General features: G+C 45.8%; 1 protein-coding gene across 2 annotated transcripts in view; it reads left to right on the top strand.

Annotated features, from left to right (window-relative positions):
- Window positions 1–22,195, top strand: part of LOC122928898 (guanylate-binding protein 1-like) — a 61,628-nt gene that overhangs the window by 9,871 nt on the left and 29,562 nt on the right. For both annotated transcript variants that reach the window (XM_044282205.1, XM_044282206.1), the window contains exons 4-5: window positions 516–625; window positions 4,695–4,891. In XM_044282205.1, coding sequence (XP_044138140.1) covers window positions 516–625; window positions 4,695–4,891 — 307 coding nt within the window. The remainder of the gene's footprint in view (window positions 1–515; window positions 626–4,694; window positions 4,892–22,195) is intronic.

Below are 22,195 nucleotides of genomic sequence, written 5' to 3' on the forward strand. Positions count from 1 at the left end.
TATTATCTGTACAGGATCTCTGGGATCCCAGCCAGGTATAACTCCCAGCATCCTATCTGTCTGAGCGCAGTCATCCCTACAGCGGCCGCTATGAGCAGATGCTGCAGACGACTGGTACTTCTGAGTTCTGACCCTAAACCAGATATAACAATGCAGAGCTAGAGGAATCCATAGACTGACCACACTGCCACACTTCTAACACTGATACCGTGTGATCGGAGCACATGTGCATTAGAGGTCACACATTTATTAGAGGTCACACATTTATTAGAGGTCACACATTTATTAGAGGTCTCACGTTTGTTACAGATCAGACGTTTATTGTGGTCACACATTAGAGGTCATATTTATTAGCGGTCTCATGTTTATTGGAGGTCACACGTTTATTGGAGGTCACACATTAGGGGTCACACATTTATTGGGGTCACACATTTTGGGGTTCGGCTCTGTCGTCTAAACACTTCAACTTTTTGACCTGGTTTGATTGGATAAAGAAGCCTCTTGTTGTATTTCAGGGGAACAGTGAGAATGATTCCTGGATTTTCGCCCTCGCCGTTCTTCTCAGCAGCACCCTGGTATTTAACACCATAGGGACAATCGATCAGCAGGCCATGGATCAGCTCCAGTATCCTTTACATGAGCATGATGGGGGTTGTAGCATCTTACCAGTGGAAGCTGGAGAAATACTAGAAGACTAGCTCTTGGCATCGTGCACACTGCGGTGTCATTGTGGCGCCATACAACTTCATAGATCTCCATATAAGTGATTAACCCTATGAGGTGCTTTCACACCAGGAGTGTGAAAAGGGGCACAGGACGGAGTACTGGACTAATTCTCGAGACAGGTTTGAGTCCAACAGATGGGTGTCAAGGCGTGGAGTGGGGGAAACCCCCCACCGTGCGGTGTCAAAGGGTAAACGGAATCAGCCTAGCCAAAAAGGAGTAATAAGGGAGCAGGTCACCTCCTACAACATCCCTAATCCTCTCCCTGACTCCTCACTGTATGTGCGGACCCCGATAGTAGGACGGCTCATACCCTGGATACCTAATATCCTGAGTCGCCCTGGAAATCCCTCACTTAGAAGCAGGGGAGAGATGACCTCTTCATCCCAGTGACCCCAGTCATGGAGGAACAGGAGTCTCTATCTGAGGCCAGGCTGCAAGGAGAGGGGACACATACAGCTTAAGGAGATGGCAGGTAAGCGAGACCAGTAACACACTTACCTGCCACAGACACACTGACTGGAACCCGTGCACTAGCGCTGCTGTCCACACCAACATTAGAGGACACAGCACACACCACAAACCACATAGGGACCCAGGACACCCATAGCTGCAATAAACATAAGTCAGGGGAATGTCTAGCCAAACATACTGGACACCAAATACCACCAGACATGAAACACCAAGCTAAACATACCAACACCCTGAACATAACCCACTCCATACAAATAGGGACAGGAAGGGAAGGAGACACCGGGATAACATTGATGACCACAAGGGTGGCCCTCACTGGACAGATGGAACAACCAGACAAGGAGCTTAACTCCAGCACACACCAAGGCTGGAGTACAACTGACTCCTGACCTAAAGCCACAGGTATAAGAAGCACAAGTGACCACACCCAGCAAGGTAGTTAACCCTTACATCACCAGACAGGGGAAGGAAGCGACTTAAAGGGGAAGTGCACACACAAGCATACCAAACCACGTAACCACTGGCAACAGCATGCGTGGCAACCATGTCACGGCAATCACCCAGAAGGCCGGGACACTGCCACCGCATGCTCTCACAGCAACACGTTGCCGCAGGCAACTGCAAGTGTGGCAACAGTGTCACAGCATACACCATAGGCCGTGAGAGTGGGACCTGCAACTATAAGACATTTATAGCATATCTTGTAGCTATGCCATACAGATTAAAGATGGGAATACCCCTTTATAGGTGTTATCCGATTTCTGAAACATCCCCCCAATGTGTCGGGCCCCTCACAGATAATATACTTACCCCGCTCCCGGAACCTGCACTGCCACTGCTGCTTCTCCCTGCACACGGATGAAAACATCCGGTGTCGGGGGGAGCAGCCAGAGGGAGGCAGGGACGGAGACGAGCCTCCCTAGCATCGCGGAGCAGCCAATGGCAGGCAGGGACGGGGACGAGCCTCCCTAGCATCGCGGAGCAGCCAATGGCAGGCGGGGATGGGGATGAGCCTCCCTAGCATCGCGGAGCAGCCAATGGCAGGCGGGGATGGGGACGAACCTCTCTAGCATCGCGGAGCAGCCAATGGCAGGCAGGGACGGGGACGAGCCTCCCTAGCATCGCGGAGCAGCCAATGGCAGGCAGGGACTGAGACGAGCCTCCCTAGCATCGCGGAGCAGCCAATGGCAGGCAGGGACTGAGACGAGCCTCCCTAGCATCGCGGAGCAGCCAATGGCAGGTGGGGATGGGGACGAGCCTCCCTAGCATCGCGGCGCAGCCAATGGCAGGCAGGGACTGAGACGAGCCTCCCTAGCATCGCAGAGCAGCCAATGGCAGGCGGGGATGGGGGGAGCCTCCCTAGCATCGTGGAGCAGCCAATGGCAGGTGGGGATGGGGACGAGCCTCCCTAGCATCGCGGAGCAGCCAATGGCAGGAGGGGATGGGGACGAGCCTCCCTAGCATCGCGGAGCAGCCAATGGCAGGCAGGGACTGAGACGAGCCTCCCTAGCATCGCGGAGCAGCCAATGGCAGGCAGGGACGGGGACGAGCCTCCCTAGCATCGCGGAGCAGCCAATGGCAGGCGGGGACGGGGACGAGCCTCCCTAGCATCGCGGAGCAGCCAATGGCAGGTGGGGACGGAGACGAGCCTCCCTAGCATCGCGGAGCAGCCAATGGCAGGTGGGGACGGAGACGAGCCTCCCTAGCATCGCGGAGCAGCCAATGGCAGGTGGGGACAGGGACGAGCCTCCCTAGCATCGCGGAGCAGCCAATGGCAGGTGGGGACGGAGACGAGCCTCCCTAGCATCGCGGAGCAGCCAATGGCAGGTGGGGACAGGGACGAGCCTCCCTAGCATCCCTGCCTGCCATTGGCTGCTCCCTATCCCACCCAACACTGGATGTTTTAAACTGTTTGTAAGGAGAAGTGGCGCCGGGAGCGGGGTAAGTATATTACCTGTGAGGGGCCCGGCACATGGGAGGCATGTTTCAGAAATCAAATAACTCCTTTAACTTAAAGGCTATGTACACCTTCGGAGGCATTATTTTGTATGATTGCATGTTACTCATTTTGGCTAAAAATCTTTTTTCAATTGGCCTTTATTAAAAATATTGAGCTGTTCGGTCACAAAGGGTTAACTGTTTTTCTAGCTGTGTGACTGATACTTTCACTTTCACTTTGTGCCATCTAACAACCCTTATCTCTAAACACTTATTTAAGGGCACTTTCACACTAGCGTTTTTCTTTTCCGGCACTGAGTTCCGTCAAAAGGGCTCAATGCCAGAAAATAACTGATTCGTTTTATCCTAATGCAGTCTGAATGGAGAGTAATCCGTTCAGGATGCATCAGGATGTCTTCAGTCATTTTGATTGATCAGGGAAAAGATAAAACCGCAGCATGCTACGTTTTTTTTTCTGGCGACAAAAACTGAACACTTGCCTGAATGCCGGCATTTTTTTTTCCATAGGAATGTATTAGTGCAGAATCCGGCATTCAAAATACCGGAAGGCCGAATCCGTCCTTCCGGTCTGCGCATGTGGTGAAAAGAATTAGTGCCGGATCCGTTTTGCTGGATGGCACCGGAAAGACGGATCCGGCATTTCAATGTATTTTTATGACTGAGCAGGCATTTTTAAGACTGATCAGGATCCTGATCAGTCTTACAAACGCCATTAGTTGGCATACGTTTTGCTGGATCCGGCAAGCAGCTCCGGTGACGGAACTGCCTGCCGGATCACTCTGCCGCAAGTGTGAAAGTAGCCTAAGCCACATTCTTATCAGTAAGATAAGAACTGAGCTATAACGAGTGTTTATAATGTCAGAGAGCAGAGATAAGGAGCCCATCAGCCCCTTGTCTGACGGGAAAGAGAGAAAATCCAAAGGGTGTAAGTAGAGCATCTCAGCTCTGTACAGAAAAAAGGATTCCATATTTTTAATAAAGACCAATTTAAAAAACAATATTTTTAGCTAAAAAAAAAAAAGAGTACAATGCAGTAATAAAAAAAATTGCCCCCAAAGGTGTACATAGCCTTTACGAATAAAAGTTGGAGTGACTTTTGTCACTCCTGTTAGCATGTGTTTCTCCTGACCCCCTTTTTTCATTAACCCTCAATTCACTGCTCAAATGCATCTTCCGTGAAGATGGGCTGCCTGCTCACTGAAGGAACAGATTACATGGAAGTGTATTAGAGGTGAGGAGGAAGAGAAGGGACGGTCTTCTGGAGACAGAGAGGCTGACACACAGACTGCTGCTGGTTTGTAAGTGATTGACGTGTAAGCTGCTTAGCTTTGCTGCATAATGGCCTCTATTAATGCGGTTTTGGCCTCATGTGACAGCCGCCCTGTGTGAACGCAGACTGAGAAACAAAGGAAAGGGAGAATGGAGGGGAAAATTACTTAGCTTTGTGCCCATTCATTGGACATCCTCTTTGGGTCCGGGGAGTAGATCTCCTAGAGAAACCATAGATACTGCAGATATTACTCCTTACCTTCTCCTAGTTATGTCACTGAACTGACTGAGAAAATAAAAGTGAAATCCACCGAGCAAGCAGAGTTAGAAGATGATTCATCAGAGTTCAAGAGATTTTTCCCGTCCTTCGTATGGTGTGTTCGAGATTTCAACCTTCAGCTGCAAAAAGATGAGAAGGACATCACCGAGGACGAGTATCTGAAAAATGCCTTGAAGCTGAAGCCAGGTACAAACCTTACACTGAAAATGTTTATTCTGATGAAACTAAATCCTGCGGATTGCTATGGGAACCAGTCGACACTGCGCTGACAGACACTCCCCTAATAGTAATGCCTTCTGTTGTACTGCATTTTGGAATACTTTACTGTAGTGCCCTGGAGCATAGGTACTTTAGACTATGGATGCTTGGGGACATCGGCAACTCCCTACTTTATTATACTTAAAGGGGTTGTCCGCTTTTTTTAATTGATGACCTAGGATAGGTCATCAATATCAGATCGGCGGGAGTCTGACTCCCAGCACCCACACTGATCAGCTGTTTGAAGAGAAGGTAGCGCTTAACACTAACTCCGCTTTCTCTTTATTGTTTACCTGCTTGTTGTCACAACCTCCATGGTGAGAAGGTGACATTACAAGAAGCCGTCCCAATCACTTCTATGGGACGGCTTCCTCCTATTCTGTTCAAACAGCTGATCGGCGGTGTGGACGCCGATCCAGTACAAGGAGTCATCAATATAAAAAGGATAGGTCATCAAGATAAAAAAGCGTTAAAGTGTGATTTATGTTGTTTATAACTGAACTGTTTTATATTGTTGAACTGCATTTTTTATGTTTATTGGTTTATTGTTATATATCCTGTTCATTTGCACTGGTATTACACTGTACAGGGAGTGCAGAATTATTAGGCAAGTTGTATTTTTGAGGATTAATTTTATTATTGAACAACAACCATGTTCTCAATGAACCCAAAAAACTCATTAATATCAAAGCTGAATATTTTTGGAAGTAGTTTTTAGTTTGCTTTTAGTTTTAGCTATTTTAGGGGGATATCTGTGTGTGCAGGTGACTATTACTGTGCATAATTATTAGGCAACTTAACAAAAAACAAATATATACCCATTTCAATTATTTATTTTTACCAGTGAAACCAATATAACATCTCAACATTCACAAATATACATTTCTGACATTCAAAAACAAAACAAAAACAAATCAGTGACCAATATAGCCACCTTTCTTTGCAAGGACACTCAAAAGCCTGCCATCCATGGATTCTGTCAGTGTTTTGATCTGTTCACCATCAACATTGCGTGCAGCAGCAACCACAGCCTCCCAGACACTGTTCAGAGAGGTGGACTGTTTTCCCTCCTTGTAAATCTCACATTTGATGATGGACCACAGGTTCTCAATGGGGTTCAGATCAGGTGAACAAGGAGGCCATGTCATTAGATTTTCTTCTTTTATACCCTTTCTTGCCAGCCACGCTGTGGAGTACTTGGACGCGTGTGATGGAGCATTGTCCTGCATGAAAATCATGTTTTTCTTGCAGGATGCAGACTTCTTCCTGTACCACTGCTTGAAGAAGGTGTCTTCCAGAAACTGGCAGTAGGACTGGGAGTGGCAGCTTGACTCCATCCTCAACCCGAAAATGCCCCACAAGCTCATCTTTGATGATACCAGCCCAAACCAGTACTCCACCTCCACCTTGCTGGCGTCTGAGTTGGACTGGAGCTCTCTGCCCTTTACCAATCCAGCCACGGGCCCATCCATCTGGCCCATGAAGACTCTGTCACGGACGGTGTACAGGAAACAAGGCAAAGCAACATGTATAAATGACTCGCTGGATCCAAAAGCTAAGGAACCAAGGGAGACCCCTGCAGAAGACCTGGCACTTTCCCTGGCTGCTCAGCCTATGCAAAGATCCGAATGGTGGAGGTTTGCATATCCACGAACCTTGACTATAAAGCCCTGAGCACCCTACAATAGTGAGGGGACACGACCACCGGCTCCCTACACAAGATACGGAGGGAGTCAGGGTCACCTGGGATCCAGCAAACAGAAAATAACAGATAAAGGTACAACACTTAGCTTTGAAGCAAACAGGAGAACAAAGTCAGCATGCACACACACTCCAGGAAGTAGTATAAGCCGCCCAGAAAAGCATTCTGGGGAGGAATTTAAGAGGAAGCAATTAGTCCAACACATGACAGCTGAGAGAGGCTAACGAGAGGAGGAACTGAATACCACAACACAGAAACTCAAGGAGGAGGTTCTGAAAGGCCTCTGTCAGAGCTTCTCAGCTGTCTGGTTGTGACAGACTCACTTTCATTTCATCAGTCCATAAAACCTTAGAAAAATCAGTCTTGAGATATTTCTTGGCCCAGTCTTGACGTTTCAGCTTGTGTGTCTTGTTCAGTGGTGGTCGTCTTTCAGCCTTTCTTACCTTGGCCATGTCTCTGAGTATTGCACACCTTGTGCTTTTGGGCACTCCAGTGATGTTGCAGCTTTGAAATATGGCCAAACTGGTGGCAAGTGGCATCTTGGCAGCTGCACGCTTGACTTTTCTCAGTTCATGGGCAGTTATTTTGCGCCTTGGTTTTTCCCACACGCTTCTTGCGACCCTGTTGACTATTTTGAATGAAACGCTTGATTGTTCGATGATCACGCTTCAGAAGCTTTGCAATTTTAAGAGTGCTGCATCCCTCTGCAAGATATCTCACTATTTTTGACTTTTCTGAGCCTGTCAAGTCCTTCTTTTGACCCATTTTGCCAAAGGAAAGGAAGTTGCCTAATAATTATGCACACCTGATATAGGGTGTTGATGTCATTAGACCACACCCCTTCTCATTACAGAGATGCACATCACCTAATATGCTTAATTGGTAGTAGGCTTTCGAGCCTATACAGCTTGGAGTAAGACAACATGCATAAAGAGGATGATGTGGTCAAAATACTCATTTGCCTAATAATTCTGCACTCCCTGTATTTACACTGCAGTGTGGAAAGGGTTAATTTACAGCCAGCTAAGGCTAGTTTCACAATAACGTTAAAATCTTCTGGCAGGCTATTTCAGCAGAGAAACAGCCTATGGGAGTTCATTGTATGTAGCATAGCCAAAAAGGAGCAAAGCACAGCCAGGCCCCATTGACTATAATGAAATCTTTCCTGTTTCTGGCATTAGTGGCGGCATTCAGCCGGATGAAAAACGCGATGCTTGCGTATTTATTTTTCCGGCTGAATCCTGGCACTAATGCCACAAACAGGCCAGATCCCTGCTGTGTCCCATTATACTCAATGGGCTCTGGCGGGGAAAGGCAGCATCCGGCTATGCTGATACAATGAAGTCGGGCGGGCTACTACTCTGCTGGAACAGCCTGCCGGAAGATTATAACGCTAGTGTAAAAACTAGCCTAATACTTAGAGACTTTGGGAATTTCCAGTCTGTACACTGAGAAGCTAGTCATTTTCCACAGTTACTATACATATTTATGCAGAGATGACTTTTGGAGGGAAAAAACAGACACAGTGAACTTTTGACTGTATGTTTTAACTCTGTAAGGCTACTTTCACACTGGCGTTTTGGCTTTCCATTTGTGAGATCCGTTCATGGGCTCTCACAAGCGTCCAAAACAGATCAGTTTTGCCCTAATGCATTCTGAATGGAAAAGGATCAGTTCAGAATGAATCAGATTGGCTCTGATCCGTCTCCATTCCGCTTTGGAGACGGACACCTAAACGCTGCTTGCAGCGTTTGGTGTCTGTCTAACGAAACTGAGCCAAACGGTTCCATCCCCATTGACTTACATTATGTGTCATGACGGATCAGTTTTCACTGACACAATCTGGCACAATAGAAAACGGATCCGTCCCCCATTGACTTTCAATGGAGTTCATGACGGATCCGTCTTGGCAATGTTAAAGATAATACAAACGGATCCGTTCTGAACGAATGCAGACGGTTGTATTATCTGAACGGATCCGTCTGTGCAGATCAATGACAGATCCGCAATAAACGCGAGTGTGAAAGTAGCCTTAGAAGCATGTTTATGTCTGGAAACTACATTCCCATTGACTTGTATTGAGGCACCATACAAGTCCATGGCAGCCGTGAACTGCAACATTGTATCTGTTTAGGCTGTAATTCTCCAGCTTCATCCCTCCCACCAGGAGATTTCAGCTCAGTTACAAACAGTAGAAAAGTAGAGCATTCAGAACCCCTAGAGGGATCAGTGATAGGAAAGACTCTGACAGATTGTACACCTCGAGGTGGATACTGAGACAGGGATACTCTGACACAGATCTTGGGTCACCATGTTTTGGCCAGGGTATCAGTCTTCTAAGAGAGAGAGGGACAGATAGCTCAGGCATTTCTTCAGCACAGAACCTTCTGCTGTTCGGGAGGAGAGTGGAAAAGCCAGCCCAGTGCCTCGTCTGTATAATTTTGCAGTTAAGTTCCTCCAGTAAGAAGCATACTGATTCACTGCAGACCCTGACTCTCTGGACTTATTTCCCATTGGGGTGCACCATGCTTTACCATCCCCTCTGGAGAGTAGAATCATTTGGTGATTAGTGTTGATCAGGCACCAAAGTGCTCGGGTGCTCTGGCCGAACACATCGGGATGCTCGGGTGCTCTGAAGAGGGGAGGGTGTCTGGTTCATAGTTACATTGTCTTTTTTCAACCAAATTAACTAACGTCCATTAAGTTCAACCAAGGGATAGGTGGGGACGCGAATCCCAGAAAGAAGTGAGACTCAGATTTCTACACGTTTTCATAAGCATTTATATTTTTTACTTTTAAGAATTTGTCTAAACCCTTTTTGAAACTGTCCACTGCTCCTGCTGTGACCACGTCCTGAGGAAGTCTATTCCACAGATTCACCATTCTTACAGTAAAGAAGCTTTGACGCTTCTGGAGACTGAGCTTCTTCTTCTCCAGTTGGAGGCAGAGCCCCCTTGTCTTTTGAGCACATTTTACATGGAACAGCTTTTTGCTGTATTTTTTGTATGACCCATTTATATATTTGTACAGGTTAATCATGTCCCCCTTAGATGTCTCTTCTCAAGACTAGATAAATTCAATTCCTTTCATCTTTCTTCATAACTAAGACCTCCATGCCCCTTATCAGTTTAGTCGCTCTTCTCTGTACTCTCTTCAGCTCCAGGGCATCATTTCTATGGACTGGTGCCCAGAACTGAACTACATATTCCAGTTGAGGCCGCACCAACGCTTTGTAAAGTGGTAATATTACATCCATGCCCCGCGAGTCCTGCCTCGTTTAATGCATGACAATATCCTGGTGGCCTTAGAAGCAGCTGATTGACATTGTATACTATAATTTAATTTACCATCCACAAGGACACCCAAATGCTTCTCTATAAGTGACTCTCCCAGTGTTACATCACCTAGGACATATGAAGCACAGAGATTATTACTACCAAGATGCAGAACTTTACATTTATCCACATTAAACCTCATTTGCCAAGTGGATGCCCAATCACTCAGAGTGTCCACGTCAGCTTGTAGTTTATGGACATCTTCCATAGACTGTACAGTACTACACAGGTTAGTGTCATCTGCAAAAATAGAAATGGTGCTATTAATCCCGTCCTCGATATTATTATAAATATAGTAAATAATAAAGGGCCCAGCACTGAACCTTGGGGTCACCACTTATAACCCGGGACCATTCCGAATAGGAATCATTGACCACAACTCTCTGGACACAATCCTTCAGCCAGTTCTCAATCCAATTACAGACTACACTTTCCAAACCTATAGACCTTACTTTACCTATTAAGCATCTATGAGGGACAGTATCAAAAGCCTTTGACAAATCCAGAAACGCTACATCCACAGCTGCCCCTCTGTCCAGGTTTCTACTCACCTCACTATATCCACAGCCGCCCCTCTGTCCAGGCGTCTACTTACCTCACTATATCCACAGCCGCCCCTCTGTCCAGGCTGCTACTCACCTCCTCATAAATTCAAATCAGGTTAGTCTGACAACTTCTGTCCTTGGTTAACCCATGTTGGTTATCACTTATGATATTATTTACAGTCACATACTCCTGTATATAGTCCCTTAAGATTCCTTCAAACATTTTTCCCACAACAGAAGTTAAACTAACTGGTCTATAATTACTTGTGGAGGACCTAGATCCTTTTTTCAATATGGGCACCACATTTGCGTTGCACCAATCACTTAGCCCTGTACCAGTCCCTAGAGAATCTTTAAAAATTATAAACAGGGGCACAGCAATGACTGAACTGAGCTCTTTAAGCACTCTTGGGTGTAATCCATCTGGACCCGGACATCTGGACATTTACCCTATTTAACTTATCTTGGACCATATCTACAGTTAGCCAATTGAGTGTATAACTGGATGTACTAACAGCCTCAGCAACACAGATATCAGCTCCTTTCACTTTTGTACAAACCGGATTCCCAAAAAGTTGGGACACTAAACAAATTGTGAATAAAAACTGAATGCAATGATGCGGAGATGGCAAATGTCAATATTTTATCTGTAATAGAACGTAGATGACAGATCAAACGTTTAATCCGAGTAAATGTATAATTTTAAAGGAAAAATACGTTGATTCAAATTTTCACGGTGTCAACAAATCCCCAAAAAGTTGGGACAAGTAACAATAAGAGGCTGGAAAAAGTAAATTTGAACATAACGAAGAGCTGGAAGACCAATTAACACTAATTAGGTCAATTGGCAACATGATTGGGTATAAAAAGAGCTTCTCAGAGTGGCAGTGTCTCTCAGAAGCCAAGATGGGTAGAGGATCACCAATTCCCACAATGTTGCGCAGAAAGATAGTGGAGCAATATCAGAAAGGTGTTACCCAGCGAAACATTGCAAAGACTTTGCATCTATCATCATCAACTGTGCATAACATCATCCGAAGATTTAGAGAATCTGGAACAATCTCTGTGCGTAAGGGTCAAGGCCGTAAAACCATACTGGATGCCCGTGATCTCCGGGCCCTTAAACAACACTGCACCACAAACAGGAATGCTACTGTAAAGGAAATCACAGAATGGGCTCAGGAATACTTCCAGAAACCATTGTCAGTGACCACAATCCACCGCGCCATCCGCCGCTGCCAGCTGAAACTCTACAGTGCAAAGAAGAAGCCATTTCTAAGCAAGATCCACAAGCTCAGGCGTTTTCACTGGGCCAGGGATCATTTAAAATGGAGTGTGGCAAAATGGAAGACTGTTCTGTGGTCAGACGAGTCACGATTCGAAGTTCTTTTTGGAAATCTGGGACGCCATGTCATCCGGACCAAAGAGGACAAGGACAACCCAAGTTGTTATCAACGCTCAGTTCAGAAGCCTGCATCTCTGATGGTATGGGGTTGCATGAGTGCGTGTGGCATGGGCAGCTTGCATGTCTGGAAAGGCACCATCAATGCAGAAAAATATATTCAGGTTCTAGAACAACATCTGCTCCCATCCAGACGTCATCTCTTTCAGGGAAGACCCTGCATTTTTCAACAAGATAATGCCAGACCACAATCTGCATCAATCACAACATCATGGCTGCGTAGGAGAAGGATCCGGGGACTGAAATGGCCGGTCTGCAGTCCAGATCTTTCACCTATAGAGAACATTTGGCGCATCATAAAGAGGAAGGTGCAACAAAGAAGGCCCAAGACGATGGAACAGTTAGAGGCCTGTATTAGACAAGAATGGGAGAGCATTCCTACTTCTAAACTGGAGAAACTGGTCTCCTCAGTCCCCAGACGTCTGTTGAGTGTTGTAAGAAGAAGGGGAGATGCCACACAGCGGTGAAAATGGCCTTGTCCCAAATTTTGGGGGATTTGTTGACACCATTAAATTCTGATTCAACATATTTTTCCCTTAAAATGGTACATTTTCTCAGTTTAAACTTTTGTTCCGTGATTAATGTTCTATTCTGAATAAAATATTAGAAGTTGGCATCTCCACATCATTGCATTCAGTTTTTATTCACGATTTGTATAGTGTCCCAACTTTTTTGGAATCCGGTTTGTATATACAGAGCTAAAAAACCTATTTAGGAACCCTGCCTTTTCCTTATCTTCAGTGACTACCCCCCCTTTACCATTATTTAGGCCCCCCTCCCTGCTCAGACCTACGTTTTTTAGCATTTACAGTGGCGGAAATAATTATTTGACCCCTCACTGATTTTGTAAGTTTGTCCAATGACAAAGAAATGAAAAGTCTCAGAACAGTATCATTTCAATGGTAGGTTTATTGTAACAGTGGCAGATAGCACATCAAAAGGAAAATCGAAAAAATAACTTTAAATAAAAGATAGCAACTGATTTGCATTTCATTGAGTGAAATAAGTATTTGAACCCCTACCAACCATTAAGAGTTCTGGCTCCCACAGAGTGGTTAGACACTTCTACTCAATTAGTCACCCTCATTAAGGACACCTGTCTTAACTAGTCACCTGTATAAAAGACACCTGTCCACAGAATCAATCAATCAAGCAGACTCCAAACTCTCCAACATGGGAAAGACCAAAGAGCTGTCCAAGGATGTCAGAGACAAAATTGTAGACCTGCACAAGGCTGGAATGGGCTACAAAACCATTAGCAAGAAGCTGGGAGAGAAGGTGACAACTGTTGGTGCGATTGTTCGAAAATGGAAGGAGCACAAAATGACCATCAATCGACCTCGCTCTGGGGCTCCACGCAAGATCTCACCTCGTGGGGTGTCAATGGTTCTGAGAAAGGTGAAAAAGCATCCTAGAACTACACGGGAGGAGTTAGTTAATGACCTCAAATTAGCAGGGACCACAGTCACCAAGAAAACCATTGGAAACACATTACACCGCAATGGATTAAAATCCTGCAGGGCTCGCAAGGTCCCCTGCTCAGGAAGGCACATGTGCAGGCCCTGTCTGAAGTTTGCCAATGAACACCTGAATGATTCAGAGAGTGACTGGGAGAAGGTGCTGTGGTCTGATGAGACCAAAATAGAGCTCTTTGGCATTAACTCAACTCGCTGTGTTTGGAGGAAGAAAAATGCTGCCTATGACCCCCAAAACACCGTCCCCACCGTCAAGCATGGGGGTGGAAACATTTTGCTTTGGGGGTGTTTTTCTGCTAAGGGCACAGGACAACTTATTCGCATAAACGGGAAAATGGACGGAGCCATGTATCGTGAAATCCTGAGCGACAACCTCCTTCCCTCTGCCAGGAAACTGAAAATGGGTCGTGGATGGGTGTTCCAGCACGACAATGACCCAAAACATACAGCAAAGGCAACAAAGGAGTGGCTCAAGAAGAAGCACATTAAGGTCATGGAGTGGCCTAGTCAGTCTCCGGACCTTAATCCAATCGAAAACCTATGGAGGGAGCTCAAGCTCAGAGTTGCACAGAGACAGCCTCGAAACCTTAGGGATTTAGAGATGATCTGCAAAGAGGAGTGGACCAACATTCCTCCTAAAATGTGCGCAAACTTGGTCATCAATTACAAGAAACGTTTGACCTCTGTGCTTGCAAACAAGGGTTTTTCCACCAAGTATTAAGTCTTTTTTTGTTAGAGGGTTCAAATACTTATTTCACTCAATGAAATGCAAATCAGTTGCTATCTTTTATTTAAAGTTATTTTTTCGATTTTCCTTTTGATGTGCTATCTGCCACTGTTACAATAAACCTACCATTGAAATGATACTGTTCTGAGACTTTTCATTTCTTTGTCATTGGACAAACTTACAAAATCAGTGAGGGGTCAAATAATTATTTCCGCCACTGTATATATTTAAGAAACTTTTGGGATTTGTTTTGTTTTCTTTTGCTACCTGCTGTTTGTTTTGTATCTTTGCTAATTTTAGCTCCTTTTTGCAGAATGTATTAAGCCATTTGTAATCTTTAAACGCTCCAGCTGACCCCTCAGATTTGTATTTTTTAAATGCCCTCTTTTTGTCTTTTATTGACCCTTTTACGGTAGCTGTGAGCCATGGGGGGTTTCATTTTAACCGTTTATACTTGTTACCTAAAGGGATACTTTTTTGTGTGTAATTACTCAATGTGGATGTGAAGCTCTCCCATTTATCCTCAGTATTATTATGTGACAGTAGCTGCTCCCAGTCTATACCCTGAAATGCTGCCTTCAACCTGGGGAAATTAGCCTTTTTGAAATTCAGTGTCTTTGCTCTGCCCGACAGAGTTTGCTTCTTATAGTTTAGGGGGAATATAATTATATTGTGGTCACTATTACCAAGTGTTTCTCGAACAGTAACATTTCCAACAAGTCCTGCATCATTAGAAATTACCAGATCCAACAGAGCATCGCACCTAGTGGGAGCTTCTACAGACTGGCCCATAAAGTGGTCCTGCAGCAAGTTGAGGAATCTTCTCCCCTTTGCAGTTGAGGCGGAACCATGACCCCAGTCCAGGCTCGGACTGGCCCACAGGGGTACAGGGGAATCCCCCGGTGGGCCCCTGAGCAAGGTGGGCCCCTAGTCTCCCACCCCCTGCACAAGTGGCACATAACACAGTAGACTTACTGCACTACATACATATATTTAGTGTACAGCACCTCCACCAGACTATGTTCATATAAAAAACTTGTTAGAGTATTTATTATATTTGAATGTATCCATATGGTGGGCCCCCAAAATAAATGTTACTGGTGGGCCCTAGGAACCCCAGTCCGACACTGTCAGTCAATGTGTGGGAAGTTAAAATCTCCCATTATGACCACTGTACCCGCCTGTGCCGCCGTTCTATTTGGTTATACAGTTGCGTTTCTATCTCCTCTGTGATGTTAGGGGGTCTATAGATTACACCAAGTATTATTTTTTCAGTGTTTATATCCTTTTGAACTTCCACCCATAAGGTTTCCGAATCCTCACCCACAATTGCCTCTTTCACACGTGTCTTCAGATCACTCCTCACTCAGCCACACCAACTACATCTATGTGTTCTACTAGTGCCACAACCTCCAGCTCCCCCATTTTGCTAGCTAGACTTCTGGCATTTGTGAAAATACATTTTAAATTACTATTACCTGTAAAGTGATTATCCGGGATTTTTTGGTTACCTTGGTTAATTTTTGTATGTAACAGATTCTTGTTACCAGCAGTTCTATTTTTTTATTATAAATGTCACAACCAGACATCTGAGAAGCTCTGATAGATGCCTTTCAGAACCTCCTCCTTGAGCTTTCTTTGTGTTGGTTTTCAGTTCCTTATCTCGTTAGCCTCTCTTAGCTGTCTTGTAGTTGGACTGATTGCATCCCTTTAAATTCCTCCCCATAATGCATTAATGTGCGGCTTATACAACTTCCTGGAGTGTGTGTGCATGCTGATCCTATTTCCCAGTCTTCTACAAGATAAGTGTTACATTCATTTGTGATTTTATGTTTGCTGGATCCCAGGTGACCCTGACTCCCTCCGTGTCTAGTGTAGGGAGCCGGTGGTCGTGTCCCCTCACTATTATAGGGTGTTCAGGTGTTATACAGTCGAGGTACGAGGATATGCGATCATCTACCATTGGGATCTTCGCATAGGCTGAGCAGTCAGGGAGAGTGCCAGGTCTTATGCAGGGGTCTCCCTATTGTTCCTTAGTTTTGGATCCAGTGAGTCATATATTCATTTTGTATTGTCTTGTTTCCTGAACACCTTCCGTGACATTATAAGCCGCCAAAACCGTCTCAAGCATGGATCCGGTTTCACTTTTGACTGAACGCTTTCAGGGTCTTTCATTGGAGTTAGCTGATCTCCGTAAGACTCTTTCTCAGTTTCTAGTGACCGGTTCAGCTTGCATTCATGGAGTTTGTTCTGAGCCTAAGATCTTGCTCCCGAATACGTTCTCCGGGGGTAGTGAGAATTTAGTGCGTTTTAGAGAGGCTTGCAAACTCCATTTTCGCCTTCTTCCCCATTCCTCTGGTGATGAGGAACGGAGGGTGGGGATCATTATATCGCTGCTCAGGGGTAACGCTCAGTCGTGGGCCTTTTCGCTGCCGGTAGGGGCACGGCCCCTCCGTTCAGTGGATGAATTCTTTTTAGCCCTGGGTCAGATATATGATGATCCGGATCGTATTGCTTTGTCTGAGTCTAGACTACGTCTGTTATGCCAGGGTAAACAATCCGCAGAGATATACTGCTCAGAATTTCGGAGATGGGCAGCTGATACTGGTTGGAATGATGCTGCACTCCGAAGTCAATTTTGCCATGGTCTTTCAGAGGGATTGAAAGATGCATTTGCCTTTCATGAGAGGCCTATCTCCTTGGACTCTGCCATGTCTCAGGCCGTTCGTATTGACAGGCGTCTTAGAGAGAGAGGAGAGATCTCTCCTTCCTGTCATACTCAATCCCAGGACAGTTCAGCGGTCTCATTCTGTGCGCAGGGGTCTCAGTCGCTGTCAGTCCCTTCTGAGCAGGAGCCCATGCAGCTGGGGTTGATTGCCTCTGACAATAGAAGATTCAGCCCGCATGGGAAAGTTTGTTTTTGTTGTGGAGGTATAAATCATTTGGCAAATGTTTGTCCCTCTAGGAGATTCAGGCAGTTTTTTGGGAGTAATAAAGAAACAAAAAGGAAAAAATCTTTCAAAAATGTTCCATCTGTTACTATTGGCAGGGTTGAGGCGGAAATTGAAGGTTTTCCGTTTGCTTGTAGTTCCCGTTTTGTCCTGCCTGCCAGGGTGGCGCTAGAGAGCAAGAACATTTTTTGTGAGATTTTTGTAGATAGTGGAGCAGCTGTCAATATCATTGATAATCAATTTGCGATAACTCATGGTTTCCAGATATGCACTTTGGGAAAGGATATTCCTGTTTTTGCTATTGATTCCGCTACACTTTCTCAGAAATCCTTAAAGGGCATAGTTCACAATATCCGTTTAATTGTGAGTGATGCTCATGTTGAGGATGTGTCATGTTTCGTCCTTAGCGGATTACCTACTCCTCTTGTGTTGGGGCTACCCTGGCTCACTAAACATAACCCCACCATTGATTGGCAAGCGAGGCAAATAAATGGTTGGAGTGACTTTTGCAGAGAGAATTGCCTCACGACATCTGTTTCTGAGGTTTCTACTAAGACTGTACCACCTTTTCTCTCTGAATTTTCAGATGTCTTCTCTGAGAGTGGAGTTCAGGATTTGCCCCCGCACAGGGAGTACGATTGCCCTATTAATCTCATCCCAGGCGCCAAGCTGCCTAAATCTCGTTTATACAATCTTTCCCAACCTGAAAGGGTCACTATGCATGCTTATATCTCTGAGAGTCTGAGAAAAGGACACATACGACCCTCGAAGTCACCTGTTGCCGCTGTTTTTTTCTTTGTTAAGAAAAAAGATGGTTCTTTAAGACCTTATCTGGATTTCAGGGAGCTGAACAATATCACAATTCGTGACCCTTATCCGCTTCCTCTGATCCCGGACCTGTTTAACCAGATTGTTGGGGCTAAAGTCTTTTCCAAATTAGATTTAAGAGGGGCATACAACCTGGTCAGGGTCAGAGAAGGAGACGAATGGAAGACGGCCTTCAATACCCCTGAGGGCCATTTTGAGAATTTGGTTATGCCTTTTGGTTTGATGAATGCCCCAGCCGTTTTTCAGCATTTTGTGAACAGCATTTTTTATCATTTAATGGGAAAATTTGTATTAGTGTATTAGGATGACATTTTGATTTTTTCTCCTGATTTCAAAACTCATAAGGAACACTTACGTCAGGTCTTGCTCATCCTGCGGGAGAATAAATTATGCGCGAAACTGGAAAAATGTGTGTTTGCAGTTCCAGAAATTCAATTTCTGGGGTTTCTTCTCTCCGCTTCTGGTTTTCGCATGGACCCCGAGAAGGTCCGCGCTGTGCTTGAGTGGGAGCTTCCTGAGAATCAGAAGGCGCTGATGCGTTTTTTGGGCTTTGCCAATTATTACAGGAAGTTTATTTTGAATTATTCCTCTGTTGTTAAACCACTCACTGATATGACCAGAAAGGGGGTAGATTTTTCGTCCTGGTCGGTAGAGGCGCGTAAGGCCTTTTCTAATATCAAGGAGAGTTTTGCTCCCGCTCCCATCTTGGTACAACCTGATATTTCTCTACCCTTCATAGTTGAGGTTGATGCTTCTGAGGTGGGTGTTGGTGCGGTCTTGTCTCAGGGTTCCTCTCCTGCCAAATGGCGACCGTGTGCCTTTTTCTCGAAGAAACTCTCCTCCGCAGAGAGAAATTACGATGTGGGAGATAGGGAATTGTTGGCCATCAAGTTGGCTTTTGAGGAATGGCGCCATTGGCTAGAGGGAGCCAGACACCCTATTACCGTGTTTACTGACCATAAAAATCTGGCCTACTTGGAGTCAGCCAAGCGTCTGAACCAGAGACAGGCCAGATGGTCTTTGTTCTTTTCAAGGTTTAATTTTGTTGTCACGTTCCGCCCTGGAGTTAAGAATGTGAAGGCAGATGCCCTGTCACGTTGTTTCCCGGGAGGTGGGAATTTTGAAGACCCGGGTCCCATTTTGGCTGAAGGTGTGGTGGTCTCTGCTCTTTTTCCTGAATTGGAGGCAGAGGTGCAGGTAGCTGTCACGGACGGTGTACAGGAAACAAGGCAAAGCAACATGTATAAACGACTCGCTGGATCCAAAAACTAAGGAACCAAGGGAGACCCCTGCAGAAGACCTGGCACTTTCCCTGGCTGCTCAGCCTATGCAAAGATCCGAATGGTGGAGGTTTGCATATCCACGAACCTTGACTATAAAGCCCTGAGCACCCTAAAATAGTGAGGGGACACGACCACCGGCTCCCTACACAAGATACGGAGGGAGTCAGGGTCACCTGGGATCCAGCAAACAGATAATAACAGATAAAGGTACAACACTTGGCTTTGAAGCAAACAGGAGGACAGAGTCACACACTCCAGGAAGAAGTATAAGCCGCCCAGAAAAGCCTTCTGGGGAAGAATTTAAAGGGAAGCAATTAGTCCAACACATGACAGCTGAGAGAGGCTGACGAGAGGAGGAGCTGAATACCACAACACAGAAACTCAAGGAGGAGGTTCTGAAAGGCCTCTGTCAGAGCTTCTCAGCTGTCTGGTTGTGACAGTACCCCTCCCTCTACGAGTGGACTCCGGACACTCAGAACCCACCTTCTCAGGATGGGACCTATGAAAAGCCCTGATGAGACGAGAAGCCTTAATGTCCGTCACTGGGACCCACACCCTCTCCTCAGGACCATACCCCTCCCACTGAACAAGGTACTGAAGAGAACCGCGGACAAGACGAGAATCCACAATCCTAGAGACCTGAAATTCAAGATTCCCATCAACCATAATCGGAGGAGGAGGCAAAGGCGAGGGTACAATGGGTTGAACATAAGGTTTCAATAAGGACTTATGAAAAACATTATGGATCTTCCAAGTCTGAGGAAGATCAAGACGGTATGCAACAGGATTGATGACAGACAGGATTTTGTAAGGCCCAATAAACCTAGGACCCAACTTCCAGGAGGGAACCTTCAATTTGATATTCTTGGTAGACAACCACACCAGATCACCAACATTCAGGTCCGGACCAAGCACACGTCTCTTATCTGCCACACGCTTATATCTCTCACTCATGCTCTTTAGATTATCTTGAATCTTTTGCCAAATAGATGACAAAGACGAGGAGAATCTGTCCTCATCAGGTAAACCAGAAGACCCCTCTCCCGAGAAAGTCCCAAACTGTGGATGAAACCCATATGCACCAAAAAATGGTGACTTATCAGAGGACTCCTGACGACGGTTATTTAAAGCAAACTCAGCAAGGGACAAAAAAGAACACCAATCCTCTTGATTCTCCGCCACAAAACAACGCAGATATGTCTCCAGATTCTGATTGACGCGCTCTGTCTGGCCATTTGACTGCGGGTGGAAAGCAGAAGAGAATGACAACCGAACCCCCAAGCGAGAACAGGAAGCCTTCCAGAATCTGGAAACAAACTGCGTGCCCCTATCAGAGACTATGTCTGAAGGAATACCGTGCAATTTGACAATGTGATCAACAAATGGAAAAAAGGGATGAAATGCACCATTTTGCTAAAACGGTCCACCACCACCAGAATCACAGTCTTCCCCGAGGAACGAGGCAGGTCCGTTATGAAGTCCATGGACAGATGTGTCCAAGGACGGGAAGGAATGGGTAAGGGAAGGAGAGGACCTGATGGCCGTGAATGAGGGACTTTGGCACGAGCGCAAGTCTCGCAGGCTGCCACAAAACCCTCAACCGACTTACGAAGCGCAGGCCACCAGAATCTCTGAGCGATGAGATCCACTGTGGCTCTTGCCCCCGGGTACCCAGCAAGGACCGTATCATGGTGTTCTTAAAAAAGTCTTAAAGCGAGAGGCACAAACAACCTCCCAGGAGGACAAAGATCAGGAGCCTCTGACTGGGCTGCCTGCACCTCTGCCTCCAATTCAGGAAAAAGAGCAGAGACCACCACACCTTCAGCCAAAATGGGACCCGGGTCTTCAAAATTCCCGCCTCCCGGAAAACAACGTGACAGGGCATCTGCCTTCACATTCTTAACTCCAGGGCGGAACGTGACAACAAAATTAAACCTAGAAAAGAACAACGACCATCTGGCCTGTCTCGGGTTCAGACGCTTGGCTGACTCCAAGTAGGCCAGATTTTTATGGTCAGTAAATACGGTAATAGGGTGTCTGGCTCCCTCTAGCCAATGGCGCCATTCCTCAAAAGCCAACTTGATGGCCAACAATTCCCTATCTCCCACATCAGTAATTTCTCTCTGCGGAGGAGAGTTTTCTTGAGAAAAAGGCACACGGTCGCCATTTGGCAGGAGAGGAACCCTGAGACAAGACCGCCCCCACACCCACCTCAGAAGCATCAACCTCAACTATGAAGGGTAAAGAAACATCAGGTTGCACCAAGATGGGAGCGGAAGCAAAACTCTCCTTGATATCAGAAAAAGCCTTACGCGCCTCTACTGACCAAGAAGAAAAATCTACCCCCTTTCTGGTCATATCAGTGAGTGGTTTAACAATAGAAGAATAATTCAAAATGAACTTCCTGTAATTGGCAAAGCCCAAAAAACGCATCAGTGCCTTTTGATTCTCAGGAAGCTCCCACTCAAGCACAGCGCGGACCTTCTCGGGGTCCATGCGAAAACCAGAAGCGGAGAGAAGAAACCCCAGAAATTGAATTTCTGGAACCGCAAACACACATTTTTCCAGTTTCGCATATAATTTATTCTCCCGCAGGATGAGCAAGACCTGACGTAAATGTTCCTTATGAGTTTTTAAATCGGGAGAAAAAATCAAAATGTCATCCAAATACACCAATACAAATTTTCCCATCAAATGATAAAAAATTCTGTTCACGAAATGCTGAAAAACGGCTGGGGCATTCATCAAACCAAAAGGCATAACCAAATTCTCAAAATGGCCCTCAGGGGTATTGAAGGCCGTCTTCCATTCGTCCCCTTCTCTGACCCTGACCAGGTTGTATGCCCCTCTTAAATCTAATTTGGAAAAGACTTTAGCCCCAACAACCTGGTTAAACAGGTCCGGGATCAGAGGAAGCGGATAAG

This window comes from Bufo gargarizans, chromosome 2, assembly GCF_014858855.1.
Source record: "Bufo gargarizans isolate SCDJY-AF-19 chromosome 2, ASM1485885v1, whole genome shotgun sequence".
NCBI lineage: Eukaryota > Metazoa > Chordata > Amphibia > Anura > Bufonidae > Bufo > Bufo gargarizans.